The sequence below is a fragment of the Mustela putorius genome, unplaced genomic scaffold, assembly GCF_011764305.1.
Source record: "Mustela putorius furo isolate JIRA1106 unplaced genomic scaffold, ASM1176430v1.1 tig00003949_pilon_pilon_pilon, whole genome shotgun sequence".
NCBI lineage: Eukaryota > Metazoa > Chordata > Mammalia > Carnivora > Mustelidae > Mustela > Mustela putorius.
Window position 1 is genome coordinate 9,255,514 of NW_025422093.1, and position 22,216 is coordinate 9,277,729.

The window sequence follows — 22,216 nt, forward strand, 5'->3', positions numbered from 1 at the left end:
CAAATGTTATATTTCTCTCTGTTTCAGGTTTATGCTGCTGACTGTACTGATGGTATTCTTTTAGAGCTACGAAAATATTTGCCAAAATATTACGGCATCTGGTCACCTCCCACTGCACCGAATGGTAATCTTTTCTTAAAAATCTGTTCTTTACTATTAATTCATGACAATGACTTTTTATTTTGATTTTTAAAATTATTTTTAAAGATTTTTTTTGTTTTTGAGAGAGAGAGTATATAAGCATGGGGAGCTGGGGGCAGAGGGAGAAGCAGACTCCCCACTAAGCAGGGGAGTCTGATGTGGGACTTGATCCTAGGAGCCTGAGATCATGACCTGAGAGTGTCTTTTTAAATGCCTTTATATAAATTTAAGCCTAGTTTTATACAGACAGAATATATGTGGTTTTCTTTCTTGTCTTTTCTTCACTTCATTAAGGGAATCGTACTTCTTTCTTTCTTTCTTTAGGATTTTATTTATTTATTTGAAAGAGAGAGAAAGTGAGAGAGCAAGCGTGAGCAGTTGTGGGGTGGGCAGTGGGAGAGGAAGAAGCAGACTCTCTGTTGAGCAGGGAGCCCAATGTGGGTCTCCATCTCAGGATCTGGGATCATGAGCTGAGCTAAAGGTAGACACTTAACTGACTGAGCCACCCAGGTGTCCCTGCTTTTGTTTTTCATACCCAGTTTCTTAAATGGTGTATAGCGTTAATGACCAATGGGAAACCTAGGTGGCTTAGTTGGTTGAGTGTCCAACTCTTGATGTAAGCTTAGGTCATGATCGGAGTCATGACATCTGGCCCCCTGATGGCTCTGTGGTCAGCAGGGAGTCTGCTTCTATCCCTCCCTCCCTCCCTCTTCTTCTGCCCCTTCCCACCACCCTCCACTCACATGTGCACATTCTTTCTCTCTAAAATAAATGTCTTTAAAAAAAAAATTAATGATCAATTTCTTATAATTGAATAACAAAATCTATGTACTTAATACTGTGTAAATTTATAAATGTTCTTTTTTCCTTATTTATTGGGCAATTTCTTTTTTCATTTTGAGTAGGAAAACCAAGAAAAATATTTTGTTTACATAACTTCCTCTGTCTCGTTCTAGGCTTTAAATTGCAATCTTCTAGGGGCGTCTGGGTGTCTCAGTCAATCTGACTCTTGATTTCGGGTCATGATCTCAGGGTTGGGAGATTGAGCTCCATGCTGGGTGTGGAACCTGCTTAAGATTCTCTCTCTCCTTCTCCCTCTGCTCCTCCCCTCTTCCTCTCTTTAAAAAAATCACAGTCTTAAAAAAAATACTGCTAAGTTTCGTGGTTAGAAGACAAAATGATCTATGTAAGGTCACATCTCTTTCTTAATGAATACTTGAAGTATTTGCCTTTTCGAAGCCTTTGACAGAGCAGAATTAAACAAATAGCATGACTGCTTAATGATTGAAGAATCATTCATGAATAAGTGAAGAGTTTCAAACTTGAGTGAGTTTGAGAAAAACCCAGAGGCTTGTTAAAATGCAAATTAATAGTCTCAACTCCCAGTGTTTTGATTATGCAGATTAATGTTAGAGTTTAGTGATATGCTTGTTAAAAAAAAAGCTACACTTTTTTTTGGATGTAGCTGCATTTTGAGAAGAGGGAGAGAAGGAGCTCCAGCTTGGGCTTGTTCATCAGCTTTGTTTTTCTTCTTTTCTTCTACTTATTTACTAGGTAAGGAAGTGTCATTTGTAGGGAATCATGGTATCTTCCTGGTATTCTCAGTTAGGTAATAGTAAATCTATGATTCCCCGGGTATTTAGGATTCTTCTGTATTTCAGTAATATGAAAAAAAAAACGAGTGAGTTTAGCTTTTGTCTTCCTTTTTTCTTTTTTCCCTTTATTTCTTTCCTTTCTCTTTTCCCTTCTTTCTTTGTCTTTTTGTCCCAAATATACAGTATATCCTGATTGAGATCACCATATTACTTAAGTTACTTCACAAATCTTTATGATCATCTTACTTCATAGAGGTTTCCGTTGTAACATAAAATAATTGGATTCCATTAAACTTTGCCACTGGTTGCTGTTTAATTTTGAGCGAATCATTACTTGTCGTTAAAGTGACTGAAAGATTAACAGAGGTCGCTGAGGATGGTACTGTATTCAACATCCAGATAAGTAAATACTCATTTTTAAAAACGTTGTTAGGAAGGCGTAGAATAACTGAGCAAACAGCATCATTATTTTGAAAAGTAGAGTATATAGAAAGAATCTGGGTAAGAAGAAATATTTTAATTAAAAATAACATTTTATAGCTTGGAATTACTAGCATATGATTTAAATATAAAGGACTTACTAGCAATTAACAATCTTCTTGGTCTTCAGTACTAAATAGACATCTATACTAAAATAGAAAGAGTAGTTTGAAGTCCAAAGACTTGGGTTTTGTTTTTTAAAGATTTTATTTATTTATTTGACAGATAGAGATCACAAGCAGGCAGAGGCAGGCAGAGAGAGGAGGAAGCAGGCTCCCTGCCAAGCAGAGAGCCGGAAGTGGGGCTTCGTCCCAGGACTCTGGGATCATGACCCGAGCCAACAGCAGAGGCTAAACCACTCAGCCACCCAGGCACCCCAAAAGACTTGGTTTTACCTTGATTTTTTCGAAATTTTGTGAAGTTGGTAATCATGAACCTTTTTTTTTTTTTTTTAAGATTTTATTTATTTATTTGACAGAGAGAGACACAGCGAGAGAGGGAACACAAGATAGGGGATAGGGGACTGGAAGAGTGAGAAGAAGGCTCCAGGCTGAGCATGACTCCCGATGTAGGGCTCCATCCCAGGACCCTGAGATCATGACCTGAGCCAAAGGCAGACACTTAATGACTAAGCCACACAGGCACCCCAACTCATTAACCCTTTTGAGCTCTACTTTTTCTTTTATAAATTGAAAATAATACCACATAGATTTGAGGAGTTGCATGTTATGTAAGAATGCTTTGAAAATTCTAATATTCTTATTTGAATTTCTCTTACGGAGAAGTTGGTGCTACTGGGATAAGAAAATGAGGTGAGGAAAATGAGAGGAGAAAATGTAAATAAAAGGGTGGAAAGGACAGGAATCAAACTGTATATAGAGTGGTTTAGTAATTGAATAGTTGCCTTGGTAGATTTCCTATTGTTTTTCAATTTTTTTGCTCTGGAGGAAGTTACACAAAAATTCTTGCACTGTGCAGGTGTTTAGCTTTTTTTAGAGAATCCATGGGATCATTTTTCTGTTATCCTTTTGATAATGAAACAAATATAAATATTTATATCATGAAACCAAATATTTTCTTAAATTTTAGAACACTGTGGTTTGCATTACTATATTTTACGTAGGAATAACTGGCCTCCCAACCCACCCACCAGGTGGGTGCTTATGGTAGTTTTATAAATTATTTATTATTTTTCAGGTGCTAATGGTAGTTTTATAAACTTGATGTAGTTCTTACAGCCCAGAGTAGTAAAATGTAGAAAGTACTGCAAATTTGCTTAGCAAATTATTGTAACTTAAGTGAAGTGTAAGATCATGCTGACCAATAAGGTTTGTTCCTTTTGATTTTTTTATGATAGCTTTATTAAGATATAATTTATGTATCATAAAACCCACTCATTTAAAGTATACAATTCGGTAGTTCTTAGTATATTCATAGAGCTATAAAATCATCACCATTAGCTAATTTTAGAACATGACCAATAGATTTTTTTTTTAAGTTAAAACATTTATAAATTATCTTTGAAGATTTTGAGTTACATATATTAAATCTCATCCTTATCTATATAAACATATGATGCCTAGGATATATACCATCAAAAAGATTTTATTGATAGTTATCTAGGGAGATAGAAAAGTATATCTTTAGTGGGTTTGAGCAAATTGAGAGTTTTTAAATGTACTTTCCAGCTTGATTAATTGTTAGGTGTCTGGATCTAGCTACTAGTCAAATTTTAGGAAGCATGCACTGAAATAAGCTCCTATACACTTAGGTCAAATTTGGAAGCTCAAGGTCTCTGCCTGTGATTCTTTCTACTTTCAGATTATCTTGCCTTTAGAAATGACCAATGATTGCAGTTGAAAGCAGAAGCAAAAGGTCTTCTCTGTTTTTCCATATGGCTTCCTGGTTGGGCGGGGGCTCCTCATCTGGCCTTTTCTCCTTTTTTGAGAGGTTCAGAAATGAAGATAGTAATTAATACCTACTGGACTTTCTGGAGATGGTGGGGAAGAATTTGATGAAACTTGGAACCCATATTCTCATAATTTATACAATCAGTAATATTTAGTATAAGAGCATCTAAATAACTCTTCCTTCAACTCCCTGAATGCCCTCTCCCTAGTCCTTCCTTTAAAGAAATTAATTATCTTTACTCTTTAGTTATATGTAGGTCTTTCAGTTTTTCTACACTATTTCAAATGTTTCTACTTTTTTCTCTTTGATACTGGGAATTTTCTGCCCCTTTCTTAGGGTGTCAGGAATATATTACAGCAGTAGAAAATTTGCTATAGGAACTTTTTATGCATAATGTATTACAAAGCAATGTTTTAAATTTAATTTACATTAAAGGTAATTATATTTAATTATACATATTTAATTAGAAAATATATTTAAAATAGGAAGCTTCCTTCAGCCATAGTAACCTTGGGTAATCTTACACTGTCGTCAACAGCATGAAGTATATAATATTTTGAGCATGCTAACCATGTCATTGGTAAAGCCATTGAGAAATTTTACTTAGTAATCTGCTTATAACAGCATGAAGTGCTGTATTTCTCAATACCTGGTAGTTATTTTCATGATCTTTGCCTCAAAAAATTAATGAATTATAGAAATTCTGTGTATGCTTCCATGAATTTGTAGATAAATAATGGATTTATCTCTTATAGCCATAGCCTCTTAAACTTAACTGTATTTCTAGTCATTGTGATCTCTTATAATGAGTTCCATGTATTTCTGAAAAGTAGATGGCCTTTTATTTATTATACAGTTATTACAGAATATCTCCTTAGATCTGAGTTTCATAAATGCCAGTCCTTTGACCTCTGGGAGACTGGTTGTATCAGTATCTGTTGTCTTAAATAGAGGTTTTCAGAATTTAAAAAAGTAAATCTAGTTATTATTCTATCAATCTTTATAATGTATACAACATACAGTTATACACATGTATGTGTAAAAATCACCTCTCTTCATTCAAAATCATATCTTGCAAGTTACATCATATTAAATAATCATAATTATTTTCCAAACATTGTATGAAAGTATTTTCATTTATTTCCTTGACCTTGGTCAGAATGAACTTAAAAATAATCCAGATAGAACTTATTCTTAGTCCATCCGATTTTTTGGATGAGTTTCATTTTTTTTTTTAAGATTTTTTTTTTTAATTTATTTGACAGAGAGAGAGAGAGACAGCATAATTAGGGGGAGCAGGAGAGGGAGAAGCAGGCTCCTTGCTGAGCAGGGAGCTGGATGCAGGGCTCAGTCCCAGGATGCTGAGATCATGACCTGAGCCAAAGGCAGACGCTTAACCGACTGAGCCACCCAAGGTGGCTAAAACCCTGGATGAGTTTTAGAACATATTTTCTGTTTACCTGAAAATTAAAAAATACTACTTCATTCTATAGCCAGAGGGGCCTGGCTGAAAAAGCATCCTTTGTTATCCAGTCTGTGACATTGCTTTACAAGTGAAACTCCCCTGTAGTAAAATGCCTTTGAGCATTTAAGTTACTAAATCTCAAGATTGACTTATTTTGAATTAAGCTGTATGCTAGTGAAATAATTTGCTAATCGCATTTTGCAGAAAGAATTAATATTCAGACTTTACTCTAGTGATAACCTGTTTAAAAAAAAAAATCTGTAAAGGTGTCAGTGCTCAGATCATGTCCCATTTTCCTATTTATCTATTTCATTCAAAAGTACTTGTGGCAAGCTGCTAGATATATGACATTATATATGTGTATATATATATGTGTATATAAAAATATATATGTGTATATAAAAAAAAAAACCTGCATCTCTGAAGCAGGTTTTGATGTTTATTTTTACAACTAAGGGAAGGATAGAAATTACAATCTCAAATTCTGAGTTTCACTTACAAAAAAAAAAAAAATCAAGGCCAGGGAACTAAAAGAAAAACACTAAGCCAACTCAGCAGGTTTTAATTTAAGAATTATTAACTTCCCCTGGGGCTAATAATACATTATATGTTTATAAAAAATTAATTTTTAAAAAAAGAGTTATTAACAAGGTTAATAATATTTTAGCAGTTGTTTGGTAATTTGAGTCATATATCCCATATCAAGAACCTGAAAGTAAAGTAAAGAAAAACACATTTGGCTAGTTGAAATATATGTCAAATAAAACCCAAGATGCTCAGGCCTGTTTACTGAAGGAATGACTCAGTTATTACAGTGGTAGTAAGGCCAAATCCAAAGTCCCACTGGGCAGTAGGAATGAGAAAAGCAAACATTTATTCATTCAGCAAACATTTATTGTATTCCTACTATACATGGGATTTGCATTTGTATTTTCCTCCTTCCCAAGACGGGAAGAGGAAATAGAGATTTTATATTCTGGTTTGTAATCTACTCTTGCTTCTGTCATCTCTAATTATTACAAGAAACAGTTTATTGTTTGTTTTTAATCACTACCAAATTGGCAAGTAGAAAATAATAATCCTACACTGAGAAAAAGATGCTATGATAGTTAGCTAAGTTCACATACTATCTTTATACTCTCCTTAAGACTTTTGAGGTCTCTTTGAGTTACAGAAAGTAATGATACACTTGTGTATGTCAGGGATTTACTGTATTGGGTTCTAATTAGTTTTTTCTGATATTTGAAATATAAACCTTGTTACTGAAATTTTTATATAACTGTAGCAAAAGGATGGCTATGTTTCCTTTACTTTCACTCAAGGTAGCTGGAGATGAGAGGAGAGAATACAAAGGCACGGTTCTGTGTTGCTTTCTTCCCCATCATCTCATCCCATCCTGTGGTTATCTTTGAAAGCACAGAATCTTGGGTGGGTTCCAATTTCTTGATCAGAATATTCCCATAGTGCCCTTACTTTTCATTGTCAACAGTCCTGTGTCTGTGTCCAGACCTTTTGTTTTCTCTTACTGAACATGTCTGTTTTTGAGAGTCCTTTTTTAAAATGTGTCCTACTTCTTCCTCTGTGCCAGTGCTAGTTTCTTGGACTATAGTTTTTTGTCATTTTTGGGCTTGACTTCACCTGGTTCTACAAAATCATGACCTTGCCCCCATCTTCCTTTTACTAAGGGATAAAACTTACCTCTTTATTTCCTATCCTTTTTTTTTTTTTTAAGATTTTATTTTATTATTTATTTGACAGACAGAGACAACAAGAAGGCAGAAAGGCAGGCAGAGAGAAGGAGGGGGGAGCAGGCTCCCTGCTGAGCAGAGAACCCAATGCAAGGCCCTATCCCAGAACCCTGAGATCATGACCTGAGCGGAAGGCAGAGGCTTTAACCCACTGAGCCACCCAGGCGCCCCTGTTTCTTATCCTTTCAAGGAAAAGATTTATGCCCCTTGAATCTGAGTGGCTTAAAACTTTCACAAGCTCTATGAGGATTGTTCTCATTTTTGGTTCAATACAGCCTTCTTTGTTGTAATTTAATAACTATGCTTGGTGTGGGTCAAGGTAAAGGAAAACAGGACAAGTCTTTTTTCTCTAGTCGCCTTTTATTCATAAAAAATACATATCTTCTCTAACTTTGCTACTTTAGTAAAAAGTAGATAAAATCTTTTCTGTTTTTGAGAAAAAGTTTTTAGGAGAAATGCTTCACTTATTCATAACTGAAAGTTATGATCTCAGAACTTTGGGAAGATGCTTTCATCAAGTAAAGAATTTCTTTCCTTCCTTCCCTTTGTACCTAGACTTTACTTTCAAGCTAAGCTGTAATTAGTTCAGTTACAGTCTTTAGTAACTAGAACTTATAATTTTTTACTTGAATCTCCATTTATAGTAGTCTTCTGTGGGAAGATGTATGCAGGATGCCAAAGTAGTTTACAGATGAACTTTTTGATGAATGCTTATATTCTGAAAAGCAAGATACTTATTTTTCTTTTGAGACTAGTAATACTAGAATGTGTATTTGGCAGTGACCATAATGTAGATAGATTTACCTTCTTTTTAATGATTTTATTTATTTATTTGACAGAGACAGACACAGCGAGAGGGACACAAGCAGGGGGAGTGGGAGAGGGAGAAGCAGGCTTCCTGCTGAGCTTGGAGCCCGCTGTGGGGCTCCATCCCAAGACCCTGAGATCATGACCTGAGCCAAAGGCAGACAGTTAAACGACTGAGCCAACCAGTCGCCCCTAGATAGATTTACTTTCTTAAACTATGCTTCTGTTGTGTATTCTGTGGGAAAGATTTATTCCTACTATTAATTTTAAATGAAAATTTTTAGGAATTATTAAAATACTAAGAGATCTGCTGAAGCACAGATGACATAAAATGTATTCAAAAGGGGAATGCATTTTGAAAAAGCTTTTGAAATAATCTCATTTTAATGTCCTTAGGAACTTTATATCTATTTCATCCTTTTGCTTACAATTGAATATTAATTTAATCACTTCCTGCAAGAGTTTCTCTGTGATATTTATACTTGTTATAAATTTGTTGGTCAGTTTTTTCTTCTTCTTTCAGTTGGAATAATAATAATTGTTGACTCTGGTTTTATTTTAACCTTTTTCTCAGTTTTAAGATTTTCTCATTTTGTTTTCCTGTGGAAGTTATTTGGGTAGTAATGTGTTTTCCTATTACTAATTAAGGTTTTTCTTTAATAACAGATTTATACTTAAAACTGGAAGATGTGACCCATAAATTTAATAAGCCCTGTATAATGGATGTAAAGATAGGGCGAAAGAGTTATGATCCTTTTGCCTCATCTGAGAAGATTAAGCAACAGGTCAGCAAGTACCCATTAATGGAAGAGATTGGGTTCTTGGTGCTTGGCATGAGGGTAAGAGTGATTATTGGTAACATTTCTCTTTACATGTTCTTCCCTTGGAAAATATAGATGTTATTAGAATACTTACATATTAGAAGATAATATATTTTGGATTTGGGTTATTCATATCTCCCCAATGCAGGTAGAGATTTTAATCTCCTTTGTTCACTAATAGATGGTGGGTGTCTGAAGTTATTCTGACACATAATATGTAATTAATAAATGAATGAATGGCTGAACCATAAGACTCTGACTCTGATAATTTTGTTTTAAAGAAGCTTAAGTTTAGGTGCAAAATAATGTGATAAGTAAAAGTGATATTACTCGTGATTTTTCCATGAGAAAAGTGTTAAAGTTTATATTTTTATTTTTTTCTATTTTTAAAATAGAAAAAGAAAATTTAAAATTGGGTTATTTCTAGAGACTGTATTTTAAAACAGTTGTTTTATTTGCTAATGATTCTGTAGGTTGAAAGTTTGAGTTGGGCTCAGGTAGACAGTTTGCTGATCTCAGTTAGGGTCCCTCATATGGTTGTATTCCTCATATGGCTGTGTTCATTTGATGACTCAGCTAGGTCTAAAATGACCTCAATCTCATGTCTAGGAGATCATACTGTTGGCTGGGCCTTTTTCCCTGTGATCTCTCGTGTTCCAGCAAGCTTGCTGGAGCTTCTTCATATTCCAAGAAGGGAAGAGTGAGAGCTATAAAGTCTCTTGAAATTTACATTAGGAAGTCATTTGATGTGACATCTGTAGGACAAAGAATATCACAGGGCCAGCCCATATTGATAAGGAAAAGAAATAGACTTCAATTCTGATAATGGGAATGGAGAGGTCACAATATAAATGGTAGTGCACACAAGGTTGGGAAGGATTGTTGAAGCCATCTTTGCAAACAGTATGCCACAGTTAAGAAGTAATGTGGAATAAAATTCTCTAAATACATGGTATGCTTTCTAGATGTGTGGAGGCAAAATTTGGATATATGATAAATGATTGTTTACCTATATAAGTATAGTGGGTAGTTTTGAAACTCATCATGTAAGATGATATATGTATAGGTGTTCCTTTTGATTTTTAAACTATAATACAGAAGTGTTATAGATGAATTGTTAGTGTGATGGTAATAATAGCACAGTTAAATTTGGTATTCTGGTTATAAATAAAACCAAAAAATATACAGTTATTTCATTTTAGAATACTATAATTAAATATGGTTATATGGTAAAGAAAAAAACAAAGGTAATGGAATAATGTTAAAACAAACAAGAAATAAGCATGGAGCCTGACGCAGGCCTTGATCTCATGACCCAGAGATCATGACCTGAGCCAAAATCAAGAGTCAGACACTTACAGGACAAGCCACCCAGGCACCCCTCCACTCAATATTAAACTTATTCTAGTCTGGCTTCTGTTTGATCATCCCTCCAGATTTGCTCCTTTCTAAGGTCCCTAAAGACCTTAACAATCTTCATTGTTAAGTAGGTCCAAATGACATTTTTTCATTATTCACTTTACTTTGAAAAGCAACTTTCAGTGCTATCTAAGTTATCCTTGAAACTTTCCCTCTTCGTGTTCATGATACCCTCTCTTGGCTGTTTCCTAAGAGCACTTTCCTAAGACCACGTGTCTTATTTACCAGCTCATTTTTTTCTGTTTACTCTTTAAATGTTGATGTATTCTGCTCAGTTCCATTTTACTCCCTCGTTTTTCTTTCTGTTTCTTCCTGAGCAGTGTCTTTTGTTCTTAAATGGTTCATTTTTACTTACACTGGTTAAACCCAAGGTGTATCTTCTACCTCTGGTTTATCTTTGCTCTCCTAATCCGACATTTACTTGGATAATGTAAAGACATCTAGAATGACTACATTAAAAACTGACACACATCCCTCTTGCAAACTAACAACCACAACAATAGTAACATCTCTATTATTCCCTATCCCAGTAAATGGCATCACCATACATACAGTTTTACAAAGCAGAAAACTTGTAGTACTATCACATCTCAGAACCATTCATCAGTTCTATTGATCTTAATTTCCAATGTCTCTTGAGTCACATTATCCCTTTCCAGACTCTACTCTTAACCGATCTCTCAAGTTCAGTTTTGCTCTCTTCCAGTCTGTTCATCAAATATTGCAAAAGACATACCTAATTAGGACATTACCCTATTTAAAAATTCTTCAGTGGATTTCCATTACCCTTAGGGTACGTATACAGGATAAATAAGACTCACAAACTCAGAAATCTATCAAAAGATTTAGCATTCTTGGGATATGTTGTTTCCCCAGACAAGTAGTTCTTCTGTTTGTATTTTTTTAATAACAACTTTTTGAGATACAATTTATATATCCTTCAATTCACTTATTTAAATATATGATATGATTCATTGGTTTTAGTATATTTATGGAGTTGGGCAACTATCAACACATTCAACTTCAGAGTATTTTCATCACCCTCAAAAGAAATATAATAACTAGCAGTTGCCCCTCTTTTTCTTCCAGTCTTTTAATTCCCCCTAGCCTTAGGCAACCGTAATCTACTTTCTATCCCTATATATTTGCTTCTTCTGGACATTTCATATGAATAGAATTGTACAATATAATAGGTGGTCTTCTTTTTTTTTTTAAGATTTTATTTATTTATTTGACAGACAGAGATCATAAGTAGGCAGAGAGGCAGGCGGAGAAAGAGGAGGAAGCAGGTTCCTTGCTGAGCAGAGAGCCCAATGCGGGGCTCGATCCCAGGACACTGAGATCATGACCTGAACTGAAGGCAGAGGCCTTAACCCACTGAGCCAGCTAGGCACCCCTAATAGGTGGTCTTTTGTGACTGGATTCTTTCACCTAATGTTTTTAAAAGTTCATCCATGTTGTGGCATAGATTGGTATTATGTTCCTTTTTATTGCTAAATAATATTTCAGTGTCCATAGTGAAATAATATTTCAGTGTCCACATTTTCTTTATCCATTCATTTAATTTTTTTTAAAGATACTATTCATTTATTTATCAGAGAGAGAGAGCACACAAGCAGGGGGAGCAGCAGGCAGAGGGAGAAACACTCCTTGCTGAGCAAGGAACCCGATGCTGAACTTGATTCCAGGACCCTCAGGATCATAATGAAGGCAATGCTTACCTGACTGAGCAACCCAGGCATCCTGTATCCACTCATTTATTGATAGACATTGGGTTATTTCCATGTTATGTCTATTATTAATGCTATTATGAGTATGAGTATAAAACTTTTTTACATGTACATATTTTTATTTCTTTTGATAGATTTCTGAGTTTGAAATTGGTAGGTCCTGTGGTTAAGTTTAACTTGTTAAGAAACTGCCAAAGTGTTTTTCCAAAGTTCCTGCACCATTTTACATACCTACCAGTGATGTTGTGAAAGTTCCAATTTCTTCACATCCTTGCCCAACACTTGTTACTATCTTCTTTTTTGTTTAACCATTGTCATCCTAATTAAACAGTATGTTTACTACTGTATAAAGGAAGTTATGAGAACAAAAATAACAGGAAGACAAATTGATCCAGTATGATCCTCACCAAAATCCAAACTGGCATTTTTTTTTTAGCAACTGACAATTACAACTTAATCCTAAAATTCAAGTGTAAATTTAAGGAGGACCCAGAATTGAAACAAGAAACAAGAAAGAATTGAAGACCCAGAATTGAAACAAGAAAGAATAAAATTAGAGCTGTCACAGTTTCTTCAAAGCTTCTTCCAAGGCTACATTAATAGACAGTGTGGTTCCAAAAAAAAATTTGCAAATCATATATTTGATATGGGGTTAGTATCTAAAATATATAAAGTACTCATATAATTTAATACAATCGACATCCCGATGGGTGTGAAGTGGTATCTCAATATGGTTTTGATTTACATTTCCCTAATGACAATTATGTTAAGCATCTTTTCATGTGTTTATTGACCATTTGTATATATTCTTTGGAGAAATGTCTATTCCTATCCTTTGGCTGTTTTTAAATTGGGATAGTTGTCTTTTTATTAACGAGTTTTATACAAATACCTGATGAGATATGATTTGCAAATATTTTCTCACTTTCACTTTCTTGACAGTTCCTTTGAAGCACAATTTAATAGATTAAAAAATCTAATTAAAAAAATGGGTAGAGGAACGACATAGAGATTTTTCCAAGGAAAACATCCAAATAGCCAACAGGAACATCAAAACGTTCTCAACATCACTAATCTCAGGGAAACACAAATCAAGACCACAACGACAATTACCTCACACCTGTGAGAATGGCAAACATCAGAAAGACCAGAGATAACAAGAATTGCCCAGAATATGGAAGAAAGGGAATTAACACTCCTTTGGGAATTAAACTCAGCATCTCAGCATCAAGCCACTAACACTTTGAATAGTTTGAATGCGAGGAATGTAAATTAGGTATAGCTACTATGGAAAACCGTATGGAGGTCTCTCAAAAAATTAGAAAATAGAACTACCACATGATGCAGCAATTCTACTTCTGGGCATATATTCGAGAAAATGAAAAAATTATCATAGAGATACGTGCAATTTATACTCTAATGTTTAAAAATTTCCCTCCAGGAAAGTCATGCCTTTAAACAAACAAACAAAAAAATCCCTTATCACTGACTAGACTGTAATTTACCAAATATATCAAATATTCAAAAATATATTTAAATACTTTTCTGTTCAGGTAGTAGTAGAAGAGGTTTTGCAGGCAGAGTAACTTGCCAGTTTTCTATGCTGGTTTAGGATCTCTCTTTTTTTATATTTGTTTGTTTAGATTTTATTTATTTATTCGTTTGTTTATTTAAGAGAGTGGGTGTGAGCAGGGGGGAGAGAGAATTTTTTTTTTAATTAATATATAATGTATTATTAACCCCAGGGGTACAGGTCTGTGAATCACCAGGTTTACACACTTCACAGCACTCACCATAGCACATACCCTCCCCAGTGTCCATAACCCCACCACCCTCTCCCTGCCCCCCACCCCCCAGCCACCCTCAGTTTGTTTTGTGACATTAAGAGTCTCTTATGGTTTGTCTCCCTCCCAATCCCATCTTGTTTCATTTATTTTCCTACCCCCCAAACCCCCTATGTTGCATCTCCACTTCCTCATATCAGGGAGATCATATGATAGTTGTCTTTCTCCAATTGACTTATTTCGCTCAGCATAATACCCTCTAGTTCCATCCACGTCATCACAAATGGCAAGATTTCATTTTTTGATGGCTGCATAGTATTCCATTGTGTATGTATGTATGTATGTGTGTGTACACACACACACACACACACACACACACACACCACATCTTCTTTATCCATTCATCTGTTGATGGACATCTGGGTTCTTTCCATAGTTTGGCTATTGTGGACATTGCTGCTATAAACATTCAAGTGCACATGCCCCTTCGGATCACTACATTTGTATCTTTAGGGTAAATACCCAGTAATGCAATTGCTGGATCATAGGGTAGCTCTATTTTCAACTTTTTGAGGAACCTCCATGCTGTTTTCCAGAGTAGTTGCACCAGCTTGCATTCCCACCAACAGTGTAGGAGGGTTCCCCTTTCAGAGAGAGAGAATCTTAAGCAGGCTCCACTCCCAGCACAAAGTCTGACACAGGGCTCAGTCTCACGACCCTGAGATCATGACCTGAACCAAAATCAAGAGTTGGACACTTAACAACTGAGCCACCCAAGTGCCCCTAGGAATTATTTACTTTTAATGACTTTCAGTAATTATACTATATTTCATTGATCCCAAGATGATGTGGATGATAAGACTGAAGAAAAATGAAATCTTGCCATTTGCAATGACATGGCTGGAGCTAGGATGTAGTATGCTAAGTAAAGTAAGTCAGAGAAAGACAAATACCATATGATCTCATTCATGTGAAATTTAAGAAAGAACACAGATGAACATATGTGAAGGGGGAAACAAAATGAAGGAGAGAGGGAAACCATAAGAGATTCTTAATGGTAGTGAACGAATAGGATTGATGGAGGGAGGTAGGTGGGGGGTGGGCTAGATGGGTGATGGGTATTAAAGGAGGGCACTTGATGAGATAAGCAGTGGGTATTGTATATAAGTGATGAATCACTGAATTCTACTCCAGAAACCAATATTGCATTCTATGTTAACTAACTAAAATTTAATTTTAAAAAGAAAGCTTTAAAAAAAATTAATTTTCAGGTGCTTGGCTGGCTCAGTTGGTGGTACACATAACTCTTGTTTCAGGATTGTGAGTTCGAGCCCCATGTTGGTGTAGAGATAACTTAAAAAATGAAAAATAAACTTGAAAAAAAAAGACTGATTGATTTAATAACAAGATTTATTGAGATATGTGTTACAAAACAGGTAGAAACAGAGTAGAGCCTGTAAGAGCAAGGGAGTCAAGAAAGGAGCGTTATAGAGTGACTTTAGAAAAGATGGTACAATTTTTCCACGCTCTCTGAAAGTAGAGTGCTCCTATGAAACTTTTTGTGATCTGATATGGCCTCAAGTGAAAACTCAGTTACCATTAACTTATATGGAAAAGTTTTGAGTTTTCCCACACTCAAGAAATAACCCCTCAGGTTCTTCTGATACCTTAGGCTCCATCTTGCTAATGGATGCACAAAATTCATCAAGTAAAGCACAGATACTCACAGTTCAAAGGTATGGCATCCTGATCCTGGAATGCTGACTGCAGTTCCCTGTGAAGGAGTTGGTGGTGCTGCTCTTGCTGCTGGGGGTTCATGTTGCCTCTATTACAGTTACCTCCAAACAAAGGCTGAACACTATTTTCACTTTTTGCCTTTCTTTATAGAAATGAAAATCCCCTTTGGCCTCTTTTGGTTAGCAAAAACAGATACTAATGTAGTTCTTTCGTGAAAGTAAAGTGGTGTTACACAAACTTCTGAAAAGCAAGAGATATCCTTTGAACTGGCAACAAGGGAAAGTAAAAAAATTGAGAAGTAATGTGTATTGTGAGACAGGAGTTTATGTAAGGTGACTGAAACAATGTATATAGGTAGGTGAGGTGTATATTTTCTTAAAGTGTTAGATTGAAGAGAAGTAACCTGCTTTAGGACTTACTGGGTTTTTTAAAATAGTGTCCTTATGGATTGACTATTATATACATTCTTGTTTAATTTTCCAGTTTTGTATTGATTCTGAAACCAAGATGTAATTATAGGGATTTATTATATTTATTAGCCAAAAGTAATTAAAATATAGTGTATAGAAATTTATCTGAAATTTCTTTAAATCATAGAATTCAAGATTTTAAATGATTTAATTTTCAGATGTTCCACTGTATTTTTGGCAACAACTTAAAGTTTTGACAAAGAAATACTTTTTTTTTTTTTTTGACAAAGAAATACTTTTGAAGGGAAGTACTTTTTCTTAATCACTGATTCCTAGTTAATTGGAGAAATGATTCTTCTCTTTTGGTATTTATTGAGCACATTATTTAAAGATCAGACTCTTATCTTTTTTTTCTTTATAATATGATAATAGTAACCTCTTACATCTTGAATTGACTTAATAGGAAAGGTGTTTTGCTAAAGATATTATTTGTTTGCTCCAGATTTAAGTTCACACAAAATGAGCAACTCATATGGTGAAATATGATCTAGGAAGGGCTAGAACTTGCTTTTGCTTGTTTTTTGTTTTTGTTTTTAAGTGGGCTCCACGCCCAACGTAGAGCTTAAACTGTGAGATTAAGGGTCAGTCACATGCTCCCACTGACGGAGCCAGCCAGACTCCCCAGCTTTTGCCTGTTTGCCTGTTAATCTGCACTACTCATGTCACCCAGCTTTCCTTTCCATTAAACTTTTTTTTTTCTACATGTTTTCAAGATTGGTGTGTAACTTTTGATTTATAAGTATCTTTGCTGCTGACCAAGACTGGGCAGTCAGTAGAGATAGAGAGTAGAGATGGAGATACTCTATTTCTTTCCATTCCAGTGTTAATTGTAAAATAGAGGAAAAGAGAAGATCAATAAAGGAGTTCCACTGAAACTATTTAACTTTAGTCTGTGTGTGAAATGTAGATTCTTATATGTGAAATACAATTTAGCTCAGATAATACACCCCTTATTCTAATAAGTAGAATAGTTTTTATTTTGAAAATCATGGGTTTTTTTGTACATTTTCTAGTTTATGGTTCACATAACTATGTACTTAAAAATTTGAAAATTCTCATTTTTTGCATTGATCTATTCAGATTATTAATTTTCTCAATTTCATCCTTTTTTATTGCAATATAATTGACATATAACATTGTGTAATTTTAAGGTATACAGCATGTTGATTTGATACATTTATATATTGCAATATGATTACCATCTTAGCATTAGATTAGCTAACACCTCTATCATGTTGGAAATTCTTATTTATTTAATTAATTAATTTACTTTTTTTTTTTTTCCCAAGAATCCTCTTTTAAACCTGTTTATGTGTATAGAGAACATGAGTGGTTATTTTAAAACACATTTTGGATATACTTAACAGTTCTTATAAAAATAATATTTCCTGTAGCCACATGTAATTTTTGATGTTTATAAAGTGCCTTCTTCCATTCATAGTAACACTTTGCTCAAGATAAATTACACACACACACACACACACTTATTTTAAGGATTTTATTTATTTACTTGACAGAACAAGAAAGTGCAAGCAGTCAGAGCAGCAGAGGGAGAGGGAGAAACAGGCTCCCCGCTGAGCAGGGAGCCTGATGCGGGCTCAATCCCAGGACCCTGGGATCATGACCTGAGCCAAAGGCAGTAACTTAACTAGCTGAGCCACCCAGGCACCCCAAATTATATTTCTTTAGTACGCAGTATGTGTGTGTGTTTAAGAACATGATTGTAGGGGCGCCTGGGTGTCTCAGTGGGTTAAGCCTCTGCCTTCTGCTCAGGTCATGATCCTCAGGGTCCTGAGATCGAGTCCCACATCAGGCTCTCTGCTCAGCAGGGAGCCTGCTTCCCCCTCTCTCTCTGCCTGCCTTTCTGCCTACTTCTGATCTCTGTCAAATAAATAAATAAAATTTAAAAAAAATAGTGATTGTAATTGAACTTTTCTCAGTTAAGTATAGCATTTGAAATAGATGGTAATTAACTGTAACAGACTAAAAGATATTATATCAATTCCCAAATCAGTGTATTTTTTTTTGTTGTTTTTAAGATTTTATTTATTTATTTGACAGACAGAGATCACAAGTAGGCAGAGAGAGAGGAAGGGAAGCAGGCTCCCTGCTGAGCAGAGAGCCTGATGCGGGGCTCAGTCCCAGGACCCTGGGATCATGATCTGAGCCGGAGGCAGAGGCTTTAACCCACTGAGCCACTGAGGTGCCCCCAAATCAATATATTCTTAATACTTCCTAAAAATATTTATTTAGGGGGTGCCTGGATAGCTCAGCTGGTTTAACATGTGACTCTTGGTTTCAGCTCAGGTGGGGTTCTGCACTTAGTGGGGAGTCTGGTTGAGATTTTATCTCTCTGCCCCTCCGCCCACTTGTGCATGCTCTCTCTCTCAAAAATAAATAAATCTTTAAAATAAATGTATTTATTTTAAATTTGAGAAGGTACATTATTGTATGCCTCAAACTCCAAAAATTGTAGAAACATACACAGTGAGAAGTCACCTTCCATACAGGATGTTATTATTTTCTCCCCAGTGTATCCTTCCAGAGATATTTTTAACATATATAAATACTACATATATGTGTTCTTTTATCAAAAAACCTACTTTGAACGTGGTTTTGTATATTACTTTTTTTTTCCATTTAACATATCATAAAGATCTCTCCACAGTGGCACACTGTTACTACACCGTGACTTAACCATCTCCCTTTGATTGTTTCCAGTCTTTTGCTATTACAAATAATGTTACAAATGAATAAACAGAGACCTACATCATTTCACCAGTATGCAAGCATATTTATGGCACAAGTTCCTATAGGAGAATTGCTGGGTTATATGCATTTGTAATTTTGGTAGATATTGGCAGTATCCCTGATAGGGAACAGTAATTTTGAACCAGGAGCAGTTTTGCTCCAGGGAAACTTTTGGCAAAGTCCAGGACACTTGATTTTTCACGATTTGGGGGAGGGCTGTGCTCCCCTTGTGTTCGAGAGCTGATTTATGTGAACTGTTGAGATCCTTTTTTCATTTTTTCACATAAAAGTAGTCATGCCCTTTGTTCATTATATAAATTTTAAATACTTTTTCTCTGTGTCTATTTGTCTTTTGATTTCTGCTTGGCAAAAACACTATGAACATTTTTTAAAACACACTGTGTATGAATGAAATTTCTGAGTTCTGTTTAGAAATGCCTTCCCTAGTATCAGTTATTCTTCCATCTTTGTGGGGATACTTTTATCATTTCATTTTGTGCATTTTGATATTTGATATATTTGGACTTTATCCTTGTATAAGGTATAAATACAACTAATTTTTTTTCCAGATCACTACCTAAAGACACTATCATTACTTAATTATCCATCTTTTTCTATTGATTTAAAATCCTGTTCTCACAGACTTCTCATGTATTTGATTCCAAAGATATGTTTTAATGAAATCAGTGTCTTAGAGATATCTGAACTCCCATGTTTATTGCAGCATTATTAGTGATGGTTAAGATACGGAAACAGTACATGTACAGATGAATGGATAAGGAAGATGTAGTTTGTATATATACTTATTCAGCCACAAGAAAGAAGGAAATCCTACTGTGCTATAGTATGGATGAACCTGAAGGGCATTTTGCTGAGTGAAATAAACCAAAGAAAGACAAATGATGTGTGGTACCACTTACACGTGAACCCCCCCCCCCCAAAAAAGAAAGAAACCAATTTCATGGAAACAGATTAGAATGGTGGCTCCTAAGAGTTGGGGGGGGGGCGGAAATAAGGAGATGTATGTCAAAGGGTACAGACTTCCAGTTACAGGGTAAGTTCTAAAGGACCTGCTGTACAGCATGGTAACTCTAGTTAATAATATGGTACTGTGTACTTGAAATTGGCTGAGAGTAGCTCTTAAGCCTTCTCACCACACATGCACAAAAAATGAGTTAACTGTGAGGTGATGCACATGTTAATTATCTTGATCTTAGTAATCATTAACAGTGTGTATGTGCAGCAAATAATCACGTACACTATGTATGATTATATTTCTCATACGTTCCTCAATAAAGCTGGAAAATATAAATATATTTTAATATCTAGTAGGATGGCAAGGCTAGTCCCTCATTACTCTTATTTGGATTTCTCCTGCCTATTGTTTTTTTAAATATGAACTTCAGAATTAGTTTTTATGGCTAAAAAAAGTTTTTATTATAATCTCACTTTAGTTGTTGAATAAGTAGTAGTAAATTGATTTAGTTGTTGATTTAAGTAAATTAAATTGTTAATTTAAGTAGGATTAATACCTTTATGATGCTGAGTTTCCATTCTGAGAACAATGGGGGTGATTTGTATGTCTTAAGAATGTTTTAAAGATATCTTTATATAGACTTACACTTATTGAGTTTATTTCTTTGTTGTTGCATTGGTAAATAGGGTCTTCTATTATATTTTCTAACTGGTTATTTGTAAATATGAAGGGTTATTTCTGTAACTGTTTGTACTCAGTAACTTGTACTCAGTAACCGTTTCAAGTTCTTAACTGTTTGTATTAGCTTTTCAGTTGATTTTCCAATACACAACTATTATCTATAAAGAGTAATATATTTATCTCCTTTCCAAATTATTATACCCTTTCTCTTGTCTATATTTGCTAGGAATTCCAGAATGATATTAGATAGATGATAAAAAAAAAATGTGGTAGAATACTTTTTCTAAAAGCTTCTTGTATTTTAGGACAAGATGTTTCCTTGTTTCCTTTTTAAACTCGAGGCTAACTTTTGGTGGATTGATGTTGATAATTCTTTCATATTGAAAATATTTATCAGTCCTTTAAAAGAGTTTCTATCAATAGAGGATATACATTTTTTAGATGCCTTTTCAGCATCCATTGATATGATATGAATTTTTTTCTTCTTGAGTCTGTTAGAATGAAATATGAGTAGATCTTCCTACCTTAACTATCTCAAGGATGATTAGTTTTTAATATTCAGTGCTTTTTCTCACAGGTTTACCATGTTCATTCTGACAGCTATGAGACACAAAATCAGCACTATGGAAGAAGCTTAACAAAAGAAACTTTAAAAGATGGTATGGATTGAAAAACTTATTTCAATACTTTTATTACTGCACAGTTATCAAAATAATTCTAAAATAATTTCGGTCTCAGTTCTTTGGTATAATGATGGTATAATGATTTGATCCGTAATAAATAAATGTGAACCCTTAAATTTATACAGTTGGATTATTCATAATTCCTAGTTTGTAATACACCAAAACTATGAATCCTTGAGTGCCTTTTTAAATTTTAGTTCATTTCTTATTATACATTAAAAAATAATGAACATCTGTGAACCAGCCATATAGTTCAAGTCCTGAAACTAGAGGTTGTCTTTCAAATCCTAGTGTGTAAATCATAATGTATTAAAACTGCTTTTTACATAAGAGACTTTAAGATGTATATTGTTATATGTAATATATTTTTATCCAAATCTCCCATGTCTAATTTAGCTGTATATTATAAGCTTCTAGAACCACATAGTAAAAATAAATGGCATTAGAAGTAGTTTAAAGCCTGTTAACATAAATGCCTCTAAAATAGTTACAGCCGAGCTATTACGAAAGCAATGATACCCTAATAGATTCCTGGAAATAATATTCTATTAAAAACTTTATTCTTAGCTTTGCCTGAGATGGGAAAGAGCTTACGTGTAGTGTAGTTTGAAAAAAATTTTTAATTTTATATATAGAAGACAAACACACACAGTGTGATCTTAACAGTATCTGCCTTGGTTTACATAACCAATAGCAGGATAATACTCAGATTGGCTCTTTGTTAAAATATTTTGCAGGCTAATGTGAGTATACATTTTTAGCAATTTCTACCCATAGTGGAGGAACAAACTATTTAAAAGCAGAAATCAAGTTATATATACCCATAAATTTTCACATATGATAAAATAGGCATAAACAATGTGAAAGAGGCTTAATAATCTGATAGTTTAAAACACATAAAAGTCTCAGTTTTGAATAACATATTCAACCTGGAGTAGCTTTGATCCCCAAAGTGAGCTTAACTTTTGTGAAGACTGATTTAATCAATATTATTAAGAACAGAAAGAATTTATTATA

At 34.5% G+C, this 22,216-nt stretch overlaps 1 protein-coding gene across 2 annotated transcripts in view; it reads left to right on the top strand.

The window, feature by feature from the left end:
• The window catches only part of IPMK (inositol polyphosphate multikinase), a 47,324-nt gene that overhangs the window by 19,512 nt on the left and 5,596 nt on the right, over positions 1-22,216 (top strand). For both annotated transcript variants that reach the window (XM_013050089.2, XM_004780645.3), the window contains exons 3-5: positions 28-124; positions 8,814-8,986; positions 21,094-21,175. In XM_013050089.2, the coding sequence (XP_012905543.1) occupies positions 28-124; positions 8,814-8,986; positions 21,094-21,175 (352 nt within the window). The remainder of the gene's footprint in view (positions 1-27; positions 125-8,813; positions 8,987-21,093; positions 21,176-22,216) is intronic.